Source organism: Pseudopipra pipra, chromosome 3 (assembly GCF_036250125.1).
Source record: "Pseudopipra pipra isolate bDixPip1 chromosome 3, bDixPip1.hap1, whole genome shotgun sequence".
In the NCBI taxonomy this organism is placed as follows: Eukaryota; Metazoa; Chordata; class Aves; order Passeriformes; family Pipridae; genus Pseudopipra; species Pseudopipra pipra.
Genome location: NC_087551.1, coordinates 37,484,843 through 37,510,130, shown reverse-complemented (window position 1 = coordinate 37,510,130; position 25,288 = coordinate 37,484,843). Strand labels below are relative to the sequence as shown.

The 25,288-nt window shown below is 41.7% G+C and overlaps 1 protein-coding gene and 2 long non-coding RNA genes across 10 annotated transcripts; 2 read left to right on the top strand and 1 right to left on the bottom strand.

Moving 5' to 3' along the window:
* LOC135411302 (uncharacterized) lies at positions 1–23,314 on the bottom strand. 8 transcript variants are annotated; one of them, XM_064648697.1, is made up of 5 exons: positions 14,117–14,249; positions 10,613–10,734; positions 8,385–9,654; positions 7,647–7,760; positions 1–27 (listed from the first exon to the last, which is right to left on the bottom strand). In XM_064648697.1, the coding sequence occupies exons 3-5, from the start codon at positions 9,471–9,473 to the stop codon at positions 16–18; spliced, it is 1,215 nt and encodes a 404-aa protein (XP_064504767.1). In that variant the 5' UTR covers positions 9,474–9,654; positions 10,613–10,734; positions 14,117–14,249; the 3' UTR covers positions 1–15. The 8 variants fall into 8 exon arrangements, with proteins under 8 accessions (XP_064504767.1, XP_064504765.1, XP_064504761.1 ...); XM_064648695.1 differs by lacking the exon at positions 1–27 and adding an exon at positions 1,524–1,817; XM_064648691.1 differs by lacking the exons at positions 1–27; positions 14,117–14,249 and adding exons at positions 16,256–16,464; positions 23,197–23,314 and having other exon boundaries at positions 6,080–7,760.
* On the top strand, positions 4,411–13,772 carry LOC135411306 (uncharacterized). Its single transcript, XR_010429087.1, has 2 exons — positions 4,411–4,543; positions 13,676–13,772. It is a non-coding gene; the product is annotated as an uncharacterized LOC135411306 (long non-coding RNA).
* On the top strand, positions 14,039–25,025 carry LOC135411305 (uncharacterized). The gene is made up of 2 exons (XR_010429086.1): positions 14,039–14,815; positions 18,456–25,025. It is a non-coding gene; the product is annotated as an uncharacterized LOC135411305 (long non-coding RNA).
* The last annotated feature ends 263 nt before the right edge of the window (positions 25,026–25,288 follow it).

The following is a 25,288-nucleotide window of genomic DNA, read 5'->3' as shown; positions in this document are numbered from 1 at the left end:
GACAACCACTCATCTTTATAAATGTTCCTGCAGTGTGAAAACAAAACACTGATTTTATTCTTGGAAATAAGTTTAAATCAAGTATTTTCTACCTTGTATGATCAAGTTAGGCAACAAGAAGTGGCCTGCCTTTTCGCAGCTTGCCCTGCGGTTTTACAGCTTCCATATAAGATTGCTGATTTAGCTACAAGTTATAGTCCTTTTTTCTAAATTTGAGTGCCTGAGTTATAAGATTTTTGTATATTGTTTGAGTGGCCTTTCAGGGTTATTTTTTTAAAAAAAAGGGAAGGTTGGGGTTTCCATAACATTATCAGTGCTGACTCAGGCACACAAGAAGCATGTCTGCAGAGGGAGAAGGTTTAGTTTTTCATATAAGCTGTTTTTTCACCTCAACCACACTGTGACAGACCAGAATGACAACTCGAAAAACTTCAGGCAGCCTCTGGCTCTGTGCAAACCCTACAGGGGACATTTGTTTGTTTGCCTAATAGGCAGAAAACCATTTAGAGCCTGGGATTTTATCCTCTGCAGTCATTGCACCTCCAGAAAAATATGAACAAAATGCGAGTGTGTTCCAGACTGATTTGGGCTCCAAGCATGCAGTGAGTAATGTTTTTTTTCCACCACATGACAGTAGAAAGTAGGGCTGTAAAAGGTCTGCCTAGCAGAGAATTGTACGAAGGTCTTTAAGGACATAGCACAAAACAATTTTTGTACAAGACAGCATGTCAGATCCAAGCTGAAACAATCCAGGACAAATGTGCTGTAGCTCAAGGTTCAGGTATGGTTTATTTAGGATAATTGGCCAGCAGGGTAGTTTTCCCTTTCCAGAGTGCACTGCAAAATCTGAAAGCACTGGAAGTATCATTTTGCAATATTTCTGAGTACCTCTATCAAAATAACAAATACCTTCAATTTTCCCTGGCTTCATAAAAGTCAGAAATCTGCAGGACCTCATTCTTATACCAATGAGTCATATTCTTATCACAGATGAGCTGGACCGCTAATTAAACAAAAAAATTCCTTTATATCTCCAATAATAATAATAATAATAATAACCACCTGTTACAGAACTATATATGTTGATAATGGTTTTAAGCGGGGGGGGGGAGGGGGTGTATTATTTGTATTTTCTTCTTATTAGTGTAAACTGAGTGCTAAAGGCCTGTCTTGTGCTGGGTGCCAAACACACCCTGTACAAGTGGAGCATCTTGCCATACTTTCCAGCCTGAACAGTGGAGAAGTCACCTGTGTTTGTAAGGGAGCAAAAGAAACAGTAAGATGTCTCTAGGCATTATGAGGGACTGTGGTTTTGGAGTGCAGCCAGGCATCACACTTGAAAAGAGACCAGAAAAGACTGCTGATACAGAGGTATGTTATGGGAGTTTCCATAAATCAAAACTTCAATTCCCACTGTTGTTAGTGCTATGGCAACTGCACAAATGATTCTGTATCCATCACCTTTCTCCTTTGTGTTATGAAAACTGGTGGCTTAGACAGAGCTTTCAGACTAAAAGATTAGGTTTAAAGTTTTTGCATGGAACAAATTTTATTTGTTAGATTCCACATTTTAGAAACTGAAACTTCTTGCACTCAGTGGACTTTTGCTGAGTGTCCAGAGTCCTGAGATAACCCCATCTTCCTCTCCACAGATGTCTGCCCACAGCCATCCCCTGGGAGACTGGCCAGGGAGTCAGGGAGTCTGGGAAGCCCCAGCCTTCAGTAACACTGATACCTGGCTTTACTGTTGGTATTAGGACAGAGGCAGCTTAGCTGAGCTGTTCCAGCATCTGAGTAGCTTCCTGCTGACTGGAGGACTGCGAAGAATAAAGAGATTTCATCTAATTCAAACTGAAACCCAATTCTGAAAAATGCCAAGTTTCCTGTTAGCAGGAAACCCCCTTTTCTGGCTGTCCTCAGTTCTAACCTGGCTGACTTGATCCTCTCATCTGAACTCACAATGCTTGTGCTTCTAGACTTCTGTATTTTCAGTACAAAGAAAGAGATATATAAAGACAGTTGATTATAATGATTGATGTTAATGGGAAGTGCAGAAGGGAATTACCTACATTTAAATTACTAATCTGTGTCCTAACACTGTTTCTCTCTTAAATCACTGGGAAAATCAGACTATATTTTAATAGATGGTATTATATGCAGTTCCAGAAACAAATCATCTGACTACTGTAGTTGGAAGGGAATTTGCTCTTTCAGAGACTAGACAGGTTTTTAAGTCAACAAAATGTATGTGGCAATTTCATAGATTTATACGATGTGTAGACCAGAAGCAAAGGTTAGGTCTTTCACTCTCACACCACATGTAACACAGGCAATACATTTTCACCTGGTTTCCTGTCTTAAGCCTCTTCTTATATGTCAGCAGATTGTAACACATTATTAGGTAGCCCTTCAGGTCTGTTTTATCTCTCACTGAACTTTCAGGTCTTCTTGTTTATTATGCACTGTGCATGTTTCAAATGTCACCAGTACAGAGAATGCAGTGTATTATTAGATAGTGCAAGTTTCAAGGAAATAACTCACTAATTTCCTCTCAGCATAGTAACAAGGGTATTAAAGGAGTTTCTCTTCCACTCCTCAACTTCAGACTGACTGTCAGCTGTTGTATTGTGCTCAGTTTGGTTTGAAAAAGTAATTGAGTTAATTTTTTGTAACTGTAGCTTGAAATTCTGTTCTGTTGGGCCAATTAAATTAGTAATGAAGTGGTACCTTTAGTATACTTCCCCATTAACATTTAGCATATGTAAATTTGAGTACAAAATAGGTAAATTGGGATCAACATGTTATGTCACTTTAAACTTCCTAAATGTTACTAATTCTCACTCAACTGGATTTTTGTGCCTTAAGTTCCAGGATCATCACATAGGAAAATCCAGAGGAGAGTTTTCCCCCAGTACCCTCCCTGCACCATGCAGAAGACCCCAGACAGGGTTTTATCCAGGTACACTTCTTAAGACCACTGTCTACTGTGGCCAGCATTAATGGCTTTGGTCATAAAATGCCTCTTGGCTCCTTCAAGATGCTCAGCAGGTCAGATAGCAGATCTTAGCTCTACTTGATGCTACACCACCCATTCTTACAGCAAGAAGCTCCTGCAAAGTGAAGGTGGTAGCTCCTGTGGGAGAGGACAGAGACCTTCCACAGCAGGGCAGGAGTAACTGGAGGCAGCGGCAGCAGCTTGCCCCCAGGCCAAAAGGGGGAACTCAGAAGCTGCAATGCTTGCTAAGTTCAGGACAAGCTGGGAGGAAAAAGTGGGGCTGGTAGCACCAGATATCAGTGTCCACTGTGCTTGTCAGTGATGTTGACTAGATTTTCAGCCAAAGATGGAAGGAGGTGAGAGGGCGATGATACAGAAATTCTCATCTCACTTGAAGAGAGAGGGAGGCACCTTTCAATCTTTTATGGCCAAATCAGCCTTTTCCTAGTGCTTGTCAAACTTCCCACCCCCAATGTGAACATTGTCAGCTTCCAAGGCAAGGACTACTGAGCTGCACTCACCTTTGGCATCCTCCTAAACACGGTCAGGATTTCTTGGGGTTTCGGAAGAAAGTCGCCATCATGGGCACATAGCAGTATACATGAAGGCCAAAAAATGGCACAGAATGCCAGAGAAAAGATCCAGAATATACATTCTTGTTTAAAGGACAATAGGCTGAATGAAGCAGACAAACATTAAAGGTGCAGAGAGGCATCCCTCAACCCATCTTCTAAAGTAGGGGAAAGATGACACAGAGGAATTTTAGAAATATGTTTTCCTTTAGTGTAGCCTTTCCAGTCATCCAACAGAAAAGGCATTGCTATTTAAGCATATTCTCCTTCAGTCCACTTTTAGATCTGAATGCACAGCATAATTGAACCTCCACAGTGCAAATGGACATGAAAACACTAAGAATGGTTGTGTTTCTGTTTGAAAGAAGAGATCAGCCTTCTCCTTAAGTCTGAGGCTACAGCTGCAGGAGCCACAGGCATCAGGTATCCTGGTGAAGGTTGCTAATACCAATGATGATAATATAATCAATAATGATAAATCAACCATGTGCTAAAAAATTACTTCTCATGTGCTGTTTGAAATGAAAATGGTTTGGAGAGTGGCTGTGGACACCTAAAATACTACTGTGCATAGAAGATCTGATGAACCCAAACTGGTTAGTAACCAGTCAGGCTTCACATGGCACCTCAAGGTGAGAGCCACTGTCTGAGTAATAACAGCAAAGTCCTGACAACAGCTCATGGCTGAAGGCAGTAATGGTGTCCCTTCACATCTGAAATATTTCCATCCATGACATCCTGATGGCAGTGTGGTTGTTCAAATTCAAATTCATGTCCTGCAGCCAAGGAAGTCACAGAAGTCACAATGGGAAGAACACCCAGGCACGTGCAGTCTCAAAGTTCCTGCGCTGTGCTGGAGGAGAGGCAGGCACACTGCACAGTACTGAGCTCTTGCAGCGTAAGCCAACAAAATATGAACACGTTAGCACCAAGAGGCAGTAGTCATCAGCTCCAGTAGCTGGCTGGCTAATCAGAGGTAACCCTTTATGTGGAAGAACTTACTAAGTATTTAATTTTGAACCATTTGTGACTCCCCGAAGGGGAGGTCTTGGGAGCGTTTCACATGTTTTTTGCCTTAGGGACTGGATTTATAAACATAGGCAAATAACTGAAAGGACATACATGAGTCATTACTGAGGCACATTACAATTTTTTTGATTTAACAACACTTTGATTTAGGAAACCCACAGAGTTATTGTTGATTTTATGCAGTGTAAATGATTCATGTACTATGTACTTTCCTGGAAACATAAGTTGTCAACATAAAAATCCTAGAAAGCTTTCTTTTTACTCTTGTAATTCTGTCTTATTTATAAAGCCTTCCACTGATGTATACATCATCTTATTTGGAAGCTTAAGAACAGAGACAGCATAGTGGAAAAGGTTCTTTAAGTAGAGGCTTCTGAGAGGCAGAAGAGAGTAACAGAAGAATGAATATCAGTCTTCGTTCACTGGAAGCAAATAAAACCCTGGTGACAGTCTCCCTGCCACTGCTCCGCCACTCCTTGAAGCAAGGTGAATAATTCTTAGAGAAGTACACATTTTTGCTGAAAATGTAAAAGGCAAAATACTGAGTATAGTACATGTCAGTCATTCAACTTCCTCTTTTATAGGATTTTTTTTTTCCATACAGCTCTCCTGCCCTTCCCCACTCTCATTTTCCCAAGCTGTCGAATTCCTAGCATTTCCCTGGCTACAGTTTATCTCAGAATTTTGGTGACATCATAATCAGCACAATATTTCAAAATTTAAAAAAATACTTCACAATCTTAAATCACTTTTTTTCCCCAGTAATTTTTAATGTCAGTATTTTCAACTTTATCATCATGTGATTGAAAATGAAGGACTCTTGCCCTCAGGATGTTTGTTACAGCTCCAAACAAAGCTATGTGACTATATTTGCCATCAGCTCCTGTGTACTTTGCTAATGGGACTGGGCCAAAGGACTGGGAAGCAGCACACTACCTCCACTAAAATTAATAATCATACTGGATACCAAAATCAGGAAAACAATTTAGATATTGGTTTTGTGTTACACTGTAGCTTCTGAATCATCATTTCTATCTGCTATTCACAATACATTAAAATTCTTACTCCCCTATCACCATGTTCCACAATCTTTTAGTATCTGTCATTCTCTTGCCCTCTGGATGTAACCTACTTACCATGTTTCTCTTGCTCCAGCAACCCCTTCACTTTGAGTACTATTTTTTGTATATTGAACAGTATATGTATTATGTATTTAGTTATATCCTTACCAATTTTTCTTCCATTGCATTCAACATTGGAATACGATGTTTGTCTTTCTAGAAGATCCAGTATTCCAGTTACTTCGATAATTACTCTTCTCGTAAGTCATGTATATAAACCAAAACATTTTGCAGAGGTGTTCCCTTTAGCAAGGGGCACTTGCATTTGAAGGGTCCTCCATCAAGACTCAACAAATGTAGGTTAATCTCACTGTCATAACCTTTACATACACAAACCAGAGAAAGACAGAAATGAAGAACAGTTTAAAGATGCAAAATCTTTTTATTACTTGAACGAATCTAACTGCAAAGATCAGAGTCTACATAAAAGGACAGAATGTAACAAAGTGAATATAATCTGCAAAGAAAAAGACATGGCAGCAGAAAATATTGAAAAGCAGTCGATAACTGTTAAGGTTAATGAGAACTACTAATAACTTTGTAACGGAAAGCGCTCCACTGCAGTTCAGCAAGTGGAAGCATCTGTGTAAAACAGCTGTAAAATAAATCCAAACATAAAATGTTTCACTAGGTGTTTGATCCTATTTGATTTCTGGAACATATGCTGAAAAATTATAGTATGTATAGATGGAGAAACACCATAAAAATTTGACTACTCTCAGAGTCTGCCTCAGCATATGTAGGAGAAATGATGGCCAACGCTAATTTTCTTGCAATGGATGTTTCATTAGGGTATTGGCACAAAGGTAAAAAATCTAGGTGTTTTACCTATGCTTTTTCAATATATTCTTTGGAAATTTTTGCTTTACCTGGCCCTGAAATATTTCACAAAAAGATACAGTATATTTTCATGAATGCTGAGGGTACACCAATGATGCTCCCATTCAGGGACAACAAAAGCAGACCATTCTCAGAGATCTTGGAAAGGTTGGGTCATGACAGTTTGAAATCCAGTTGACAGAAATGGAAGTTTAACGCTGAACAAGAGATAACAGACAGATATAGGGGAAATACTAATTCATTATTGGTCATTAATTTATCTGTAGAATAAGAACTTGAACAAAGGTTTTTTTGGAAATGCATGTCCAGTCTGCCTGCTGAAACAGTCTTAAGAGCTTTGTTGTAGAAAAATAGAAAATGGATACAAGAGGCCATTCTGAACTGAGAGTTTGAAAATCTGAGGGATTAGAGAAAGCAAACACCTATTCCCAGAGTCTCTGATGATACCAAGCAAAACTGCCAAAAGATACTTCTAAACAAGGCCATAGGGCAAGACTCTTTCAAAAGTAGGTCAATGACTATAAATATGTGGTTTGTGCTTCTGGCACCTTAAAATGAACAGTATATGCCCAAACCAGAAAGAGCCTAGCACAGGTATGAAGAGCTTCCTGTTTCTGCCTATGAGATACACATTGGCACAGACCGACTGCAAACCATTACTATCAGTAAGAGGTCAGAAGGCACTTTTTCTAGTTTCAGTTGCAGTTGTATGAGTGCCAAACAGAATACAGACCCAGAAAAGATTTCAGCAACAGCTGGCATTCTGTCCGCAGTTTTTGCAAGAACTAGGGGAGAAAAAAGAAGATAGACAGATCCTGACATTTTAAAAGTAAGTGTGGTGAGATTCTCAAATAGAAAACGTTTTATATCGTGGGGTCAAATGCTCAAAATTTTTGAGAAGTGTGCTAATGTTGTGTAATGAATATTTCAAGGTGAAGCATACTTCGTATTTGTACATGGCTAGGTAAGTATGTTTGGCACTTTTCGTCAGTTCTTTGCCCTAGTGGTTACCTTCCTTTTATGTGCAGGAGCTTTACCACTATACTTCTTAAGTTCAGAGGTACTTAGCCTGGTGAGATTGACCCTTACATCTTTAACAATACCAAATTTCTTTCTTAGTTCTTTGTCTTTATCCTCAGGTGCTTCTTCCTCATTTCTTTTTTCCAAGCTTTCTTTGGATGGAGATACAGTCTCGTTGAGGAACTGAAACAGGAAAGAATAGAATTTGACTGTCGGGAAGTAAGTGCTGGATAGTAATTTTTCTCCCACCCCAGTTTATCTTCACAGCTTTTCTTCTGCAGTCTTTCTTACCTTGGGGATGTGGCTTTGCCAGAGGAATTTAATTCAGGAAGGACCTTGTAAGCCAGCCCTTCTCTATTCTTTCACTGCTTTAGTGATCATGATGGCACTCATCACCTGTTTTCAGAAACCCCACCTTCTCCCTTGGGAAATATCTTGCCATTATACTAAATTCTGCTTTAGTGTTCTCTAAATAGCAACAGGCTGCTCCCATTAAGTGCAGTGCTTTTGTCCTGTTCAAATACTAGAAAAATCTTGATATATCTCACAATTTATTTTTTCCCTCAGCATTATTTTATTTTCTTTTTAAACAGTAAAGTCTTATAGACCTGCAAGCCTAAATTCAGATTACAGTGATTTTCTCCACTGGATTTGTGTTTGGCTTCTCCACAAAAATGTGAACAAAACCAGGTCACTCATCTTTCACAGCGATATTTTGAAAAATGCACTTTGCATTCAGCTATATCTAAGAGGAAAGTAATTTACTGTACATACACAGAAAATCACTTGATCATCATAGGTTACTACCTGCTGCATTTTCGCAGTAGAAGGGGAGCAGTTCTTGGGCTGAGAGATGGTAGTCATCTCATGTGAAGAGGAATGTGTTTCATTTGATGTTTTGTCTTGGTGTGTGGGGGTAGCACAGGTTGTAAGACATTTTATGTTCTGTTTCACAGCATTCTCTCTTGGCAGCAGTGGATGTGGAACTTTGAAAGGTAGATTATGGATAGAACCACATGTAATGAGCCAAACCATGGTCTTCACAAGCAACATAGGATGATACCAAACCATTTCCCTTTCTGCTGTCAGATCTTCATGCCTCATTACATATAGAAGATAGACTTGCCTATTATAGATCATTAGAGCATTTCCGTTAAAGAGAGGAATTTCCACTTGCTTTTCGATAGAACTGATAGATGAAAGTGGTAACATATCCTTATAATCCTCATTCTTCATAGTGATGAGTGACTTCAAAATTTCTGAAACATCAGTGTTAGATGATTTTACAATAAGAGAATAGGATCTTGCTGTCTTTCTGGCTGGCTCTTGTTTCTCTGGGATTATCTGGGAACATTTCACATCTTCAGTTATGTCAGGACTAGAACAGTGTCTTGGAAAGTTTTGGCTGCTTGGTATTAAAGACTTCGAAAAATTGTTCCAAAAGTTAGAAGCCTCTTCTAACTTTATTAATGGCCATACATAAATTACAGATTCTTTTCCTGTAGCTTGCCATACTTCAGAGACATTTTTTGCTGCAGCTGACAGTAGTTGCTGTAGTTTAGATGGGAAAGAAGATAGTGGTATTGATGCAATTTTGGCTTGATATGGTATCTCTAGATCAGGTTTTAAATTCCACTCCTGAGGTTCTTCAGTAACTTCAAGAGGATCAGAGATTCCAGAAATGGATGTTTTGCCTTCTTGGTCAGCATGAGTTAGTGAGAAGCCTCTTTGCAGAGAGTGCTTTTCAGCTGAGGTTTCAATACTCTGAGCATTAAAATCTGTTGATAACTTTCCTCTGCCAGCAGAGGTCATGCCAGTATTTTCTAGCATGTCAAAATCTTCACTCTTCAATTGCTGATTCTCTAGCACAAGAGCATATATAGGACTGGTATCCATCTCCAAAAAAAGCGCTATAGTTTGACTTAATGTATTCTGTTTAGAGAGATGAGCTTCTGTGACTGGGCAGTTGTATACAATGACAAGGCTTCCAGAGGAAAGGGAATGCAAAAAGAGTTCCAGTAGGTCTCATTTATTTTTACCTCTTTCCTGAAGGGCTTCACTTAGGCAGCCTGACATCCTTAAAATAAAAGTGGATATAAATTAAAATGGATATAAATCAAAATTACATATTTGTAAATACGCAGTGATTTTTTTTCAGTTAACTCAAAATAAATTAATAAACAGAAATATATCTGTGATTTAAGTATTAACTAAAGCTCATCTAGCCAGTAGGATTCTTCTGTAATAGAAATTTATTGTGAGATACTTCCAATCTTGACATAAATTGGCAATGAGTTTGTTACACACTGAGCTCACTTGGCACGTTTTTAAAGGGGCTTAGGCACTTCGATTCCCTTTGGCGGTGCACAGGAGAAAAGAACAAACTTCTCAGGAGGTTGAATAGTAAACTTTTATTGGAAAACTTTAGAGAATAAGGTACTTGGAGAATTTTAAAGCAAACATCCAATCAAATTAAGGCACTTCAGAAAGCACTGACTTAGTCCAACTTTAAGATACCCAGATTTCGAGAACAGGATGTCAGGAGAAGAAAGAGAGAAAAAGAGTGAAAAAGGAGAGAGAAAGATCAGTAGTCACCACCCTGGATCCAGCGAGGTCTCAGGAGCTGTAAGGTCCAGGGCAGTGGGACCTGTCAGCGTCACCCCTGTGTCACGGCCTTTTATCTGCTCTGTTCTCCCAGGGCCCTCTCCCCAGGTAGGGCTTTCATTGTGCCAGTAGCTTGGTAGCCACGTTGGGGTTGGACCAGAGGCTCCAGTGGTAGGGTGTGGGGCAGCGTACAGCCCCACCCCAGCAGAACTTGCATTGCTACCCCCCCCCACACACACACTTCAGTTGTTTTGAGCCAGTAATTATTTCTCTGGTCTCCTAGAGAGTTTCTGCTTGCTTCCACAGGAATTTACCCAATAGTGCAAGCTGTTGGTGGACAGCATCTGTTTTGTTCAGATGCAGTATTCCCTCATGTAAGAAGATACAATGCCACTGAAATCAATGCACATTTTTAATAAAAATGGTCTTACCAAAGAACTTTACAGTCAGTTTTGTACTTCGCTTGCAGAATGATTTGACTTCAGCAATCAATCCTAACTTAACACTACTCTCAGCTGTAGCAGAATCAGATCCAGTAGCTTCATCATGGCTTCTAATAAAGATGTAAAAAAAAAAAGAAGAATCAAGTTCAGATGTTTATCTGACACATATTAAAACCTTCTAAGCACCAGTGTAATTGTAAAATGCTAAACAACCATAAGTACATAGTTGAACTTACAGTAGAAGAAAACATGAAATTTAAATTTGTATCATGAGAGAAAGGCAAAAACGCTGAGATGGATTAAAAACAAATTAACTTTGAATTAACTGCTGCTTCTCCAATGGTTATGTTCTCCTAGGAATAACCTACTTAGCACTGCAGACTTGATTTTGTAGAAAGAAAACATAAACACTCACGTTACTTGCATGTCAATCACACAACTTGAGGGTGTTTTTTAGTCTTCCTAAATATTAACAACGACAGTGAGTTTCGCCTCCATAACTGAGGAGGTTCAACTACTTAACTTACCAAAAGAAATGTAATAAAGACAAGTTCAGTGATGTCTGTTGAGGATCATGAAAATTAACCTTTCTGAGTCCTTTTACCTAGTAAAAATGAATAAATTGAAAAATAAAATCACATTTCCTCCTCATCTAGGCTGTACCTCCTGCATTTATGATGCATACATCTAGGTGCAATCAGGTAATTTGAATATTTAGAAATAATTATATCAATTGTCAACAAGTTATTTGAATCATTGATTCTACACACAGTAGTATTGAGGCCTTCTGTAGAAGCAGACTGTAAATCAAATTATTTCCTTTGCTTTATCTGATGAGTAGGGGGTTTCTGTTTTGTTTTGATTTTACTTCTGGTTTTAGGGATTTTTACTACATCCAGAATTGCCATATGATAAAGCTAGGACTGGTCTTCTGCCCCAGAAAGTCTCTTACTGGCCTCTGCATTAGCCTTTGCACTCTTTTAATTAGTAATAGTCCATTAAATCTTCTGCTGTCCAAGTGAAGGAATAGTTTCTCTGGAGTGACAGCAGAGTAATAAGGAATTTACTATAATCCTTTCAGCAATGAGGGAGTTGCCACAAAACCCCTAAACAAAAATTTTAAAAGAATTTCAGTAACATGAATTGTTGACACATATCTTAAAAAACAGAAACCCAGAGACACAAGAATTAAACTGAAATTTAAAAAAAAAATAAAAAAAAAAGATTCACAGTTTTGAGACTGAGAAATCCTGGTTAACTGTGAAACCAGCTAAAAAAGAGACAAATATAGCTGTAGAAAAGAAAGACTCTTTGATTCTCAGAAGCCATAACTCTACTGTGAAGGCTCTGAATTGACTGATGCAGTGACGGGGCTCATTGCCATAGTCTCCAGTTTTGCTCCCTAAAATCCTATGTGCCATTTAAAGACTTCTAGCCAGCTGTCATTGTCAAACAATTCCCACAGAAAGCACAAAAACGCAAATAAAATCTGTTTTGACAAAGAGACCAGCAAAAAACCCTGAACTGTTACAGGTCTGTTGTAGGCAAGTTTCCTGAGTTCACAGCCTTTCAAGGTGGCTCACAGAGGGGCAAACTGCTTCATTCTCCTTTGCAGGTGACTAAAAGCCTTGTATCAGTTAAAGCAAATTAGTTTCTCCTGCCAGCAGACACAGAGAAGCACACTTTGTGCCACTACCACTCAACAGTGCAGAGGATATATTTTTTGCTATGTTCATCATAGAGGTGCCAAGACCCCTTCAAGGACTGCGACTAAGAGAGCATGGAATGTAACCTAGAGCTCTGACAAAATGTCACTGTACTGATGGTGCTGAACTTGTGGCTTGTGAGCTTGGTATCAGTCACTGTATCAATTACCATAGAATATAGAATGGTTTGGGTTGGGAGGGACCTTAAAGATCATGCAGTTCCAATTGCCCTGCTGTGGGCAGGGACAGCTTCCACTAGACCAGGTTGCTCATAAGCCCCCATCCAACCTGGTCCTGAACACTTCCAGGGATAGGGCATCCACAACTTCTTTGGGCAATCTGTTCCAATGTCTAACTACTATCAAAGTAAAGAGTTTCTTCCCAATATCTAACCTAAACCTGCCTTCTGTCAGTTTAAAGCCATTCCCCCTTGTCCTGTTGCTACATGCCCTTGTAAAAAGTCTCTCTCCAGCTCTCTTCTACGTCCCCTTTAGGTACTTGAAGGTGCTGTGAAGTCACACTGGAGCCTTCTCTTCTCTAGGCTGAAGAACCCAAGCTCTCTCAGCCTGTCTCCATACGAGAGCTGCTCCAGCCCTCTAATCATCTTTGTGTCCCTAAGGTTATTTTGGCCTATAACCTGCTCCTGATACCTTCCACCTTAAAACTCACTCAGTGCAAAGCAGAACCTCAAACTTAGGAAAGAAGCACACAGATTCCCCTATTACTTCTAGTTTATGCATACAAATCTTTTTCATCGGAAGTGGTCTTACAATCTACCTTTTATGACTATGACTCACCATTGCCCTATCTTCACCAGAGACAACGACAGCGAAGAGTCTTAAGAGAACTCACAAAAATACTAAAATTCATATTTCAAATTTCCTTATTTTTGATAAAAATGTGCATATGAAAACTGCAATCATCAATTTGTAGGAATATATTTGTTCTAATTAGGTTTTCACTTGTAAAACTTTGGCTTGGCATCTTAGTTTGTTTTTTCTTATCATATAGCAACAATTCGGGGGGATTCCGAAGCTAGCCCTGAGAAAACTTAGATTTCCTGAAATACAGGCATGACTGCTGCTAGTGTGGCATATATTATTTTTGCCTGGACTTGATCCAAGGTATAGACATAGTGCCTTTCAGTTGTTATATCATAAGTGTCTTAAAACACAGCATCTGCTCAGTTAAGTACCCTTATTTCAACACTGGTTCTGCATGGAAACTCAAATGGCTCCGTAAATTGTCTAGGACTTTGTGGTGTATGTTAAAAAATACAGGTATGGCACAGGCCACTAGATCTGTTATACGGTTTAACATACATATTCCTTTCCTTTTGCAACAGGTGGCCTGCACTTAGGCTGTCAAAAAATGCCGTGATGTTCAGGGAGAGAGCAGTTCGAAGAGCTTCCTAAAATTACATACAACATGTGCTAAAGGTCCTTCTAGCCCAGTCCCTGCCTCTGACAGTGGCCAAAAGAGGAGGCGCAGCAATAATTTGAGAACAGGCCATGCACACAGTGGTAATTTCCTGGATACCCCGCAGTCTCCAACAGTGGGAGGCACAGGGCCCTCCTGAGCCAGCAAAGATTTCTCAGTGGATTTCCTGCTGGCACCAGCCCTGCTGTGGAACACCCACTCCTTCCCCAGCAGCTTCTACGCCGCAGCGGTGCCTGCTGGGTCACTTACAGCCGCAAAACCTCCTCAGGTCCCTGCTTTGGGGTCAAAACCTGGCCTTCCCAGGTGTGGGCTGGGGGAAGGGGAAAAGGAGGTGCGGCTTAGTTACCATTACAACCAGAGCGCAGGTGCCAGGCTAGAGGAGCAGCCTTCAAGTGCTGCAGCAACTGCTGTGGCAACTGCCAGAACTGCTGAGGGCCTTCCAGAACCTTCCAGCCACTAGAATCTTCCAACGGACGCTGGGCACCGGCAGTTTCAACAGCTGCTGCGAGCGACACTGGGTGTGAGTGACACAGCCCCATCAGCTGCTGCCCGCAGGCTCCGGGGCTGTGCCCGCATGGCTGCACCTGCCCTGCCAGCCCAGCCAGCTGTGCCCCTGTGCCCACGACCGCTGAAGGGCAGGGCCCTTCACACCATCTCAACCATGGCACCAACCCTTGCATCCCCGCACCTTTCGGCCCCTTTGGCCTCTGCAGGGCTGCAGCTGACAGGTCCCCACTGCTCAGGGGTGGCAGCTCTCCCTGTGACTCACCGGGCTCACACCCCCACCTTTCCTGTGGGAAAGGGCCCTGGAGGCCCCACCGAGCCCACTGCGCTGCACAACTCCGCTGCAATTCCCTCACGGCCAGGGCACCTTGCCCCGCCTTCAAATGTCCTCAGTCTCCAGCCAGGCCCTCACTGGGTCCAGAGGGGAAAAATTACCAGGCTCAAACCTCCCTCCTGGCCTTTCCTCAGTGCTGTCTCCCCTCCATTGACAGGCAGTGCTCAGGAGTCAGAGGAAAAACAAACCCACCCCACTGTGGCACAGGTGAGCCCTCCATCCTGGGCACACCTGGGCTGCCCCAGCCTATCCCAGACCCTTTGTGCTGAGGAAGGGCTCAAGGCCACAGGTGCTGTTTGCCTGAGTCCCAGCCATTTCTCCTCAGCTAACAGGCCCTGGGCCAGGAGTCACTCCCGTGGAAGGGCTACAATGCAGATGGCCAGGCACAGGGGCCTCCCCTAGGCACGGCCATGGGGCAACTCCACAACACACCAAGGATGTGAGGGAGTATGAGCGTGGCGGAGCACTGGTACAGGCTGCCCAGGGAGGTTGTGGAATCTTCCTCTCTGGAAACGTTCGAAACCCACCTGGATGTGTTCCTGTGTAACCTGCCCTAGATGACCCTGCCTTGGCAGGGGGGCTGGACTACATGATCTCCAGAGGTCCCTTCCAACCCTAACTACTCTGTGACCAGGGTCTGTGCTCTCTGCTGCTCCACCACACTGGGAACAGTGACAGAAAGCATTTGAATAAGCAGCCAAATTAATCTGAAATACTTAATCAGGTATTCACAGAAGCAAAGAATTATTTATGTTAATAGGGTCCTCTTGTGATCATCTGCTATAGCACAAGAACTCATGCAATGAGTGGTGGCCTGGCAGCAGGATGAGCTTTGAAACAGCCTGCAGTTTCAGAAGGGCTAGAAATACACAAGTGACTTTATTGTTCCCATCCTGTTAGTAGCTCCTCTTGGAAAATGGCTCAGAGTAAAGTCATTTTATTTTACTCTAATGAGTGAAATAAAACTAGAGAAATATAAAACAGAGATATAAAGTGGCTGGTGAGATGCATCATGTTCATAACCATATGTAGCAAATGAATGTTTTAGGTTGCTTAAAGAATCACAGCAAAGATATCAGCAAAAGCAGGGTTAATATAAAAGTGAAAGTGCAACAAAATTCACTGGCAAGGTTCACTCTACTACTTACTAGATGGTTAAAGCACACAGAGGAAAAGCAAACTAAAATCTGAAATCAATAAATCTAAAACCAAAATCAACCCAAAAATTATTTACATGGAGGCTGAGGGGAGTGTGGGGAAGTGTAAGGATAGGAAAGGCAGGGTGAGGGGTGGGGGGAAGCGTATGGATAGGAAATGGTAAGGATAAAAAGGAATAAGGGAGACCCTCCCACTGAGTCACAAGGTTCAGAGTGGACTCCCTTGCCAAACTTAGGCCCTGACTTGACCAACAGTTTAGGCCTAAAGGTTCAACAGCACTTAACAGCACTTAATGAGTAGCTTAATTTAAACAATTTAGCAACAGAGTCATATAGAATTTACTATAACACAACAGTAACTCACTTATAAACCTTAGTTACAAATCTAATGTACTTAAGAATCTAAGAGAGCAACCTTCATAGTACATTTGCTACAGCATATTCACATTCACATGCACACAGACCTAAAGAGTATGTACAAAGTACATACCTGTGAAAAATTCTCCTCAAATTCAGTGAAGGACTCGTGTAGGATGCCTTTGTATCAGCCTAGGCTCTGTCCTCGGCGTTTGGTGGCAGTCCTTCAAATATTGCAAACTTGAGAGTCCACTAGGTCTGAGGATAGTCCCACTCAGAGAAAGACTGTTGGTTGCAACCTGCTGTGGTCCAGGAGAGCTCAGAGGATCTCACTAAGGACCACTGTTTATAGAATCACAAGAGAGTTGGCTTTAATCATAGTAATTTTTCATCCTGGCCACAATTTGGGTCAGTAACTTTCTTTGGAAGTTTGATAACAAAAATGTTGTTCCACTTGGGTTGTTTCTCAGGCAAGAGACGTTCCCAAGGCTGTTTGTTAAAAATCAGAAGCTCATTAGACAGCTTAAGTTCCTGGGAGTAGACAGTGTTTCTGATAAGCTCAAGAGGGGCTTAGCCCAGGTGCTGTTCATTGAGGCTGAGGCCTCATGAGCATTTTTGAGATCACGGTGCAGCCGGAGGAGGAGGAAGAGGAGAGGGAATGCACCACCACACCATAACCACCTGGCACTCCAAGTTTTAAAGTGCTATCACCTTCACTGAATTTTCCCAGCAGGCATTAGGTTAAATTCAACATGAAACATGAATTTCCTGGGATTGTTCATTGTCAGCTGCCTCCTGCTAAGGATTTTTACATTTAGTTAGAGGACATGTTTCATACCTGTAGTGCAAGGTGAACACCTGCTGCCTCTGGCTGCCCATACCTGTAAGGTTGCTGATGTTCAGTATTTGTTCTTTTTTTAGTGTCTAAAGCTACCTGAGAAATCAAGGCCACTTCCTCCCAGTCAGATAATAAAAAACATAGTCCTTGCCCCAGAGAGCTTATGAAGCAAAAACGTTAGCGAGAGAATAAAGAGGGTTTTTTCCCTGTTCCTGCTGACTGAGTTTTGGTGAAATGATATCCTGCTGTGATACACACAGGAGGAGCAAAGAGCATAAAGCACATATGTGGCTCTAGCACATATAAATGCTTTACTGTGGGCAACCCCAGGAGTGACCCTGACCTTCAGCACTGTCTCTGAGTACGACAGGATATTCACCATTAGCCACTTATATGCTTATCAGCAAATAGAGGTGAGAAACAGAAGATGGAAAGGAAGGTACGGGCTGAAAGATGAGGTTGACAATTTTGCTCTTCTTTCTCATCTCTTCTTTGCCACCAAATTTTTTTGTGCAAGCTGAGAGATCATGAAAGCAAAGGAGGAGAAACACTCTGGCTGTGATCTGCCCACCTACAGCTTTCAAAGTATTTTAGGGAGGATGAGAGCTGTATTGAAGCCCAGTGCAGGAGAGAAGGATGCAGAGATGTTAACCCTAACTAGTGACATCTAACTGGCTACCAAGAAGGCTGTGGGTGTGCAGATTATTTACAAGTGTGTGTGCAAGGAATATTATGTGTGTGGGAGGAATATTATGTGGCGAAAAATCATCTGTACATCTTAAAGAAACAGTCCCTTCACTGTACCAGAATTTCTGTTACCTCTCAGCTGCCACATATTCCTTTAAGTAAAAACCTAATACCTTCCTCTAGCGTTGCCTCTTCTTACATCCCAAAACACTGAATTTTGTCTTTTGGTGCTACTCAAAGCTCAGTTCAATCTTTCACATATCAGAAATGGAGTCACAGTAGGGAGCTGTATGAGGATTTTTGAAAACTATTTTGTTATAACCTCTGGAAACTTGGTGCAATGAACCTTCTCTCCTCACCTGCAGCACTTGGTACCTATCCCCTTGTAATCATTCATGGCCTTATGTCCTTGCCAAAAAAATTACTTTAAGAAGAAGGGAGAGGAAAGAAATGTCAGAGTTTTCTCTAGTGAATTCCTGTGACTACTCGTCTGGTAAGGAGGCTGCAAACTAGCAAGTTGTGTTCCTTACCCGCTTACAGCTTAGAGAGGGGAGAGAAGGTTTTGATATCAACCCTGTATGTGCCTTTTCCACATTGATTTGGGAACCTGCTAATAAGTTAGGAAATAGTTCAGTGACACAGCATGTCACAGACACTGAGCAGATGTTAGAATTAATCTTGATTTTTTTTCACTCAACTATTTTCTCTAAACGCCTTGGGAAAAATTCCAATTTCAGTGGGTTCTGGACCAAGTCCTAGCATATCAAGCACTTGCTAATAATACACTATGTTTATTTATCTGTTTCAGATGCTGATGTGTGACATATAAAAATGCTATACTGCACAGATTTTGAAAAGAGGTGGCCCCCTTCAGCTTGTGATAAATCCTGTTCGGAAGCAATGCATAGCCTCAAAGGAGGAAACTGAAGAATGGAAAAAGACAAGCATTCCTCCACAGCCCGTACAGCCCAAGAGATTAAGCCATGACCATCTGCAGTACCAGAACAGAGAACACCACACAGACATGTGGGCCTCCAAGGAGCCAGCCAAAGTCTGCACAGGCCCCAGAAAAATATAGTACTCTAGTGTTTCATGTGAGCAACTACATCCTGCCAGCGCGCTGCAGAGCACAGTGCGGGCACTGGAGTGCATCAGCTGTGTCGGATGTGAGCTCTGTGGGTGCAAGGTGCCCCGCACAGCTCGGCGGTGTGCCAGCACATCCTCCCGTACCTCTGCTCACAGGATTTTCCCACCACCCTGAGCGCCTGAGCTCCACATTCCAGCTACCCGCTGACAATGTCTCTGTTCTTGGGAAGCTGTAATTCGCGGCTCTTGCCAGCATGTGGCATAAGAGACGGAGCAGGCTGCCCGCTCTGCCCAGACTAAAACCGACCGACTTTTTAAAACGTCTGGCCAGTCGCTGCAGAGCCTGTGCTCCGACGCCGTCAGCAGTGTATTCCATCAGGAGCAAAGGTTCTCCAGGTTTCTTATGGCACAGTAGTGATGTTTCTTTACACACACACACACACACACACACAACACGATTACATATGGATCAGACCGTGACTGGATAATAGAAAGCACAAGGAAAAAGGTACTGAAATGCCAGCTCTTTTGCAAGCAACAGAGTGACAGAGGAACTCCTGCTCGTGTCAGTAATTATCAAAAGTCAGAATCTCATGCACAGAAATGGTACCCTTCCAGCAATTAAACCGTGAACAGTTAGTGACATATTGAATAAGGGCTCTCAAATGTATACATGCATTGATACAGCCGGGCATGCAAACTAGCAGGGTACTAAGCAAAGCAGATGCTGAAGAAGCTCTATTTAGTGAACCAGAATTAACTTGCTCTCATTGTTTTTATGCATCTTCCACAGTTGAACAGATTGATTACACTCAAATATCTTCCTTTTTAAGTGATTCCACTTATTCCAGTTCTTTGCTGATGCCTGTTTCTCACTGATTTTACCTGGCTACAGTCACTAGGGAGCTAGATGCTTCATGGTCACCAGCTCTGTAATAAAGATGAGGGAATTATATCTCACACTGGCAGACCTTTATGGCCCTGAACTACTGCATTATAGGACATCACCAGATTTTCATACTTCTAAGTCCAGCTTCATATGCTTGGGCACAACAGTTCAGCATGACTCAGTAGCATACAAGAGCATGGACTGAGCTAAGGACTGTTGTTGTGACCTCTGTAACCTTGAATCACAGCACGGCTTTGCTCCATCTGCATGATATGATTTCTAATCTTAGGAACAAAGCCAGCCATGCAGAAGACCTGAAGACAAAGAGCTGGATCAGCAGGGAATTGGGAAAATGGATGGAAGGGCAGATGAAGATGAACTGAATACTAATGCTAGCAGTTACAACAGTTCTGAGAGGCTGCTGTACCTGCACCCCCAGCTCTCATTATTTAATAGGTCTGGAAACCCCCACTGTTTCAATCTGCCATTCTGGATTATTTCTCACCGAACTACAGACAACTGCATTCACATGCCTGTGCTTAAACCTTTTATGTCTCACTGGCACCTGCATTCAGAGATATTTCAGCACTGAATTTACTCTTGCCTTAGTGTCTGTCTCCTAGAAAAGACAAGACCACAGCATATCAGGAGAGATGACAATTATTATCAGCCTGTTGTATACAGTGGGCTGACATGAAGATTATTCTGGCCTTGGGGAGCAAAGGAAGGTGAGGTATTTTGAAAGAGAGCTACAAGAATGAAGATAAAAATCACATAAAGTTTTCCTATCTCCTTCTGGCTTTGTTCCTCTGTATTTCCACTCAGCTGAAATGTTGTAACTATATGCCAGGCTTGGCAAAACGACAGGAGCAAGAAGAAAGTAAGAATATGCTCAAGGAAAGAGAAGTTCAAAACTCCCCTCTGAACTCGTAGAGCTGAGAGAAAGGCAACTGGCACCAGGGTAATGTTTCCTTGTAACACAATGCCATCTGCTGGGACTTGCTATAGCAGATGAGGCAGTGCAAATGAACTTGGGATAAACAAGTCCAATAAGGCTAGAAAACGCATCCTGCCATGTCAACACAGACTGATCACATTTGCAGTTAGCAACAAGGTATGGTTTAATAGAAGCAGTTTTTAGAGATTTTTCATTCCTTACTGCCTAATACATTGTCATGGAGTATGACAGTGTATATACATCCTACAGAATGTTCAGGCTGGCTATTGCTGCTGTAAGCTTTTCCCTCTAGAGTGAAAACCAAACATGTTGTGTCATAACAGAAAAAATTGATACTTGCTGGGTTCACTGCTGTGTCACTTCTAAGTCATGTTGAGCAGTGCATTTGTCATTCGTGCAGTGGACAGACAGTGATAGGATAGATTTGTCAATGAAAGTGATGTTCTGCTTAGCAAGTAGGATTTCCTACTGACTGTGATTCCCAAAGGTATGATGCTGGAGGCCTGTTTGTTTGTGACTTGTTTGCTGGTTGAGATCACTTGTATGATTGGAAGCGTAAGATGCTGGTGCCAGACCTGAGTTCAAATCCTATCCTAACATGTGACAGCCATGTACCATGAGACAGATGAGGAGCCAGCAACTTTCCCCCAGCTGTTCCTGAAAGAGGTTTGTTCATATAGATTGTGTTTGATAGCAACAAACTGGGAGGAAACTACCCCTAATGCAGGTGGTGGTGTATTTTTAGGTTTTTTTTTTTGCTGAGGAGGGATGGTTTTAGGCAACCTGGATGCTTGGGGTTTTGGGAGTTTTCCAAGTGTCCAGCTGTTTCAGTTGGCTGAAATATGTTCTTTTTCCTATTTTGGAATATCCTTTCTCATTGGTGTACCTGATGAGATTTGTGGCCCTGAGTGGTGCTGAGTGCTTCAGACGGTACCTGAATAGTCTAATATGCTCTGTAGAGGTTTCAGCCTCTTTCAAAAACAGGACTTTGAATCCTATTCCTGCTATGTGTTGCCTACCATATTGCACTACATACTGCCTGTGAATGTTACACGTACTAGAAAAAAATTGTTTCATTCCTGTAATGGATGTGTTAATATTGACTGTGAATTTGACAGTTCTTTAAAAACAAGCTTGGGATGGCTGTGCATCTTTCTAGGTTTGAAATATCTTTGTGCTCTGCAAATCCCATGGGAAGCATACGCTCTACAGACTTCTCATGCTGAATGCTTCAGGTTGATTGGATTTGTTGCTTCAGAATGGCTAATAGGTTGCTTGATGACAGCCCCTTTGAGCTTAAAATCATTAAGAAAGAAAATACTTATAGCATCTTGTCTGGACCACCTACATTTCTGTGGCAAGTTACGTGTGTGTGTTGGAATTCCTTTGTCCTCACAAATGTTAAATTAAAAGAGACTTGAATTTATTTGTGGAGATCTGATGTTGAACAGGTCCAAAATGCTATTTAACCCATAAAAGCATTCATTGTAAGCATACTATTGAAGGCATAACTACATTTGATTAATGAGTGATGACTTAATGTACTTTGGTGAATTAAACTGAGAATTTTGCTCTGGAGCATTTTCTCCCCAAGAATACTGATAGCTGCCATACAGTTTGCTCCTGCCTAGTCAACTATGTTTTGATTACACTAAGGCACAGACAGAGCAGTTTATTGGTCTGGAATATTTGTTTGGACCATTTTTTGGTCACAGTGTATGGTGAATGTATACTCTGCTTAATTCTGTTCTGCGGTCATGCAAGGACAAAGATATTCGTAAATTACATTTAGTTGTCTTTCTTACAAGCTAACAGTCAATGTTAACATATGAATATGTGAGACTGCCTTCATTACAATTCCAATTTGTTTAAGATTTCCAAGGTGTTGGTAAGGTTTCTGAGTCATAGCAAAGAATTTTTAAACAATCTTCAAACAACTTTTTCCTTAAACAATGCTGTTTTGATCATATTGTCAAATATGGTGGATAACAGCAAAGAGGGCCTTATATGCTGGTGTTTCCCTCCAGACAAATTTCTCCACTGTATGGCAACATTATTATTTTCTTGAGGTCTTTATGAAAGGCACCTCTTCTCCACTTCATTTAGGCAGTATGAGCAAGTGGTGGAATAATATCTGCCAAAAGACAGAGATGGCAAAAATATGAATTCTCATACAAACTGTATACAGTCAGAAGTAATTGCAGCAGCTTGTAAGACTCCAGGCCCCGAGCTATGAACTCACTGAAGGGTTTTTACTTTAAAAATATAAAAGGCTCTGACAATATTCACCCTCCAGATTGTTAGAAGAGCCTTCAGTTGTTTTAACACCATAAAGAGAGCACAAAGGAGAAAAGCTGCATTTTTTCTCTGAAGGTACTTTTACTGGTAAGCTTTAGAAAATATGAGTACTTGGCAAAAGTTTTAAGGGTAATATTCAACCAAAATAAAGTATTCCACAAAGCACTGACTTAGCATATAACCCATATAACTTAGTAAAATCCAACCCATCTGGTCTCAAGCTACCCAAAATATTAAGAAGGGAGATGAGGAGGAGGAGGAGAAGAAGAAGAAAAAGTAGAGAAAGAGAGAGAGAAAAAGAGAATTATAGCTACCAGCCTTTGAACCAGCATAGGTCCAGCCACACGAGTCCAGAAAATGGAGGGTTCAAACCAACCAATAGAGAGCACGCATTGCTACTTTTATGTGCTATGGCCCCTGTGCCCACAGTTCCCACCCCCAGGCGGGACTTCCACTGTGCCATCCAATCTGGGGCTGGGTTAGGGGCTCCAGAGTGTGGAATGGGGGAGTGTTCCCGGTGTCCTAGGTCTGAGAGCTGCTTTGGGGCTGCCCCAGTAGGCTCTCAGGGGCTTGGATATGGGGTAGGGCATTCCTCCATGAACTTTGACCTCTCCCTTTATCCCCATCCCCCCCACCCCGACTTGAGTTGGTCTGAGCCAATAGTTAATATAATTACCCAGTGTCTCAGCTTAAAAGTAAGTCATACCCTGAGCCTTTCCTTACTGTCCCTCAACTATTTAAATCAACGAGGATTAAGCTGAGCTGTTTGACATGCCCTGAAACACAGCCACTAGAGCACTGTTAAGGGGTGAAGGCACACCAGTTTTATAAACAATTTGTTTGGTTTAAAGAACAGTTTGTTCCAGGAACATGATTTTCAAAATCCCTGGCCCCACTCTAAAAACACCTATGAAGTTTTCTTGGATTATAAATTCATGCTTTCTGTTGCCTCAGCTGCCTGAGTTTTGTTAGGGAGGAATAGCTTAGTCATTACTGCACATCTACAAACATCTCAAACTAGGTACTCTCCCTCCTCAGAGGTCTGACCTAGAAAGGACGCTCAGAGCACACTGTGCTTCGTGCAGAACAGAGCTCCCGCTGCTTCTGGTAACAGCTGCTGGGAGGGTAATGCTGCCTCTTCCCTCACACTCTAATTCAAGACCCTGATGTCCAGAGCATAAACAGCTGAGAAGATCTGGCTGTGGTTCTTGCCCTTGCCTGTGAGGATTCAGATCACAGCCCTTGCCTTCCAGCTATAGCTGGACTTCCAAGCTGATATATTATGAAGATAAATCAGCCTTGTGTTTGTCATTCTCCAAGAAGGTAAAGAAGGCAATCCTCAACAGCACAGAGACTTGACTTGCAATGAAAGCAAGAAGGTGCAGTGTTTATTCACCTGCAGCAGAAGCTTCATGTGGCATGGGACATGTGGTTAAGGGATTATAAGCAGCCTGTTGCATATGCTTTAGGGACTATCACTCCAGAGGTTCTAGCCGTGGTAATTCTACTTGGTATGAAAGAAGCACACAACATGATATCTTAGCTATAATGCACCTGCCTAGCTGGAAATTCTTCATGAGAACTTTTGGGGTCCTTGATATGATCCATTTGCCACCTTCTTAGTGACAGCCATACCTGATACCTGTCATTAGGAGATAGTTTTCAAAAAATGCCAACCTTCGATTGTGTGATACTTTAGGTATGATAAGCAAATTGCTCAGATAAAGGGTAGGTAGCCTTACCTGCAGTTATCTATGACTCTTGGCATTTATTTCCTGCAGTTAACTGTTAAACAACAGCTGTCCCACTTTAATGAGTGTTAAAAAAAGTACAGCAGCTCATTATTTCTCTTTCCTAACAGGCCCATTTTAGAAGCCTTCACTTAGCAGTTCTTGTGATTCATGCCAAATGGAACTCATTTCCATGACTATTAAGGATCATTTGCAGAGAGTTACACATAACACAGCACAGGTTTGCACTGAACCCTCTCTGAAAGCTCATTTTTCTGCTGGCTATGCTCTGTATCACAGCAGCACCGTGCCCATCTGTGGGTCTCCCTGCATCTGTGTGAACAGAAGCACGGTATAAAACCAAAAAGGTTAAATGAAAAGATATACTGCCAATAGAAACCTTTTATATCTTTTGAACAGCTTTCTTCTTTTTAATGTGTTAACTCCAACTCGAAATTGCGTAATGGTAGGAGCCTTTGTTTTACCTCTTCTAAGACATGCATGCATACATTCCAGTTGGAAAAGCCATTTCAGATGCTTGAGAGGGATGAAATATGAGTCTGCTCAGTAAGTTGGAGAGAATTTTGCTCTGAAATTTAAAAATGACACAATCTCACGTTTAGTTCTGCAAGTACACTAACCCCTAGCTATTTTTAAGGCAGGACAATGCGTGTAAATGA

What these genes read in the sequence shown, in the direction of transcription:
- LOC135411302 (XM_064648691.1), bottom strand. Translation starts at nt 9,473, where the DNA reads ATGGATACCAGTCCTATATATGCTCTTGTGCTAGAGAATCAGCAATTG. An exon ending in CTACTGCGAAAATGCAGCAG is followed by an intron (nt 7,761 to 8,384) that starts GTAGTAACCTAT and finishes TTCCTGTTTCAG; the next exon opens with TTCCTCAACGAGACTGTATC.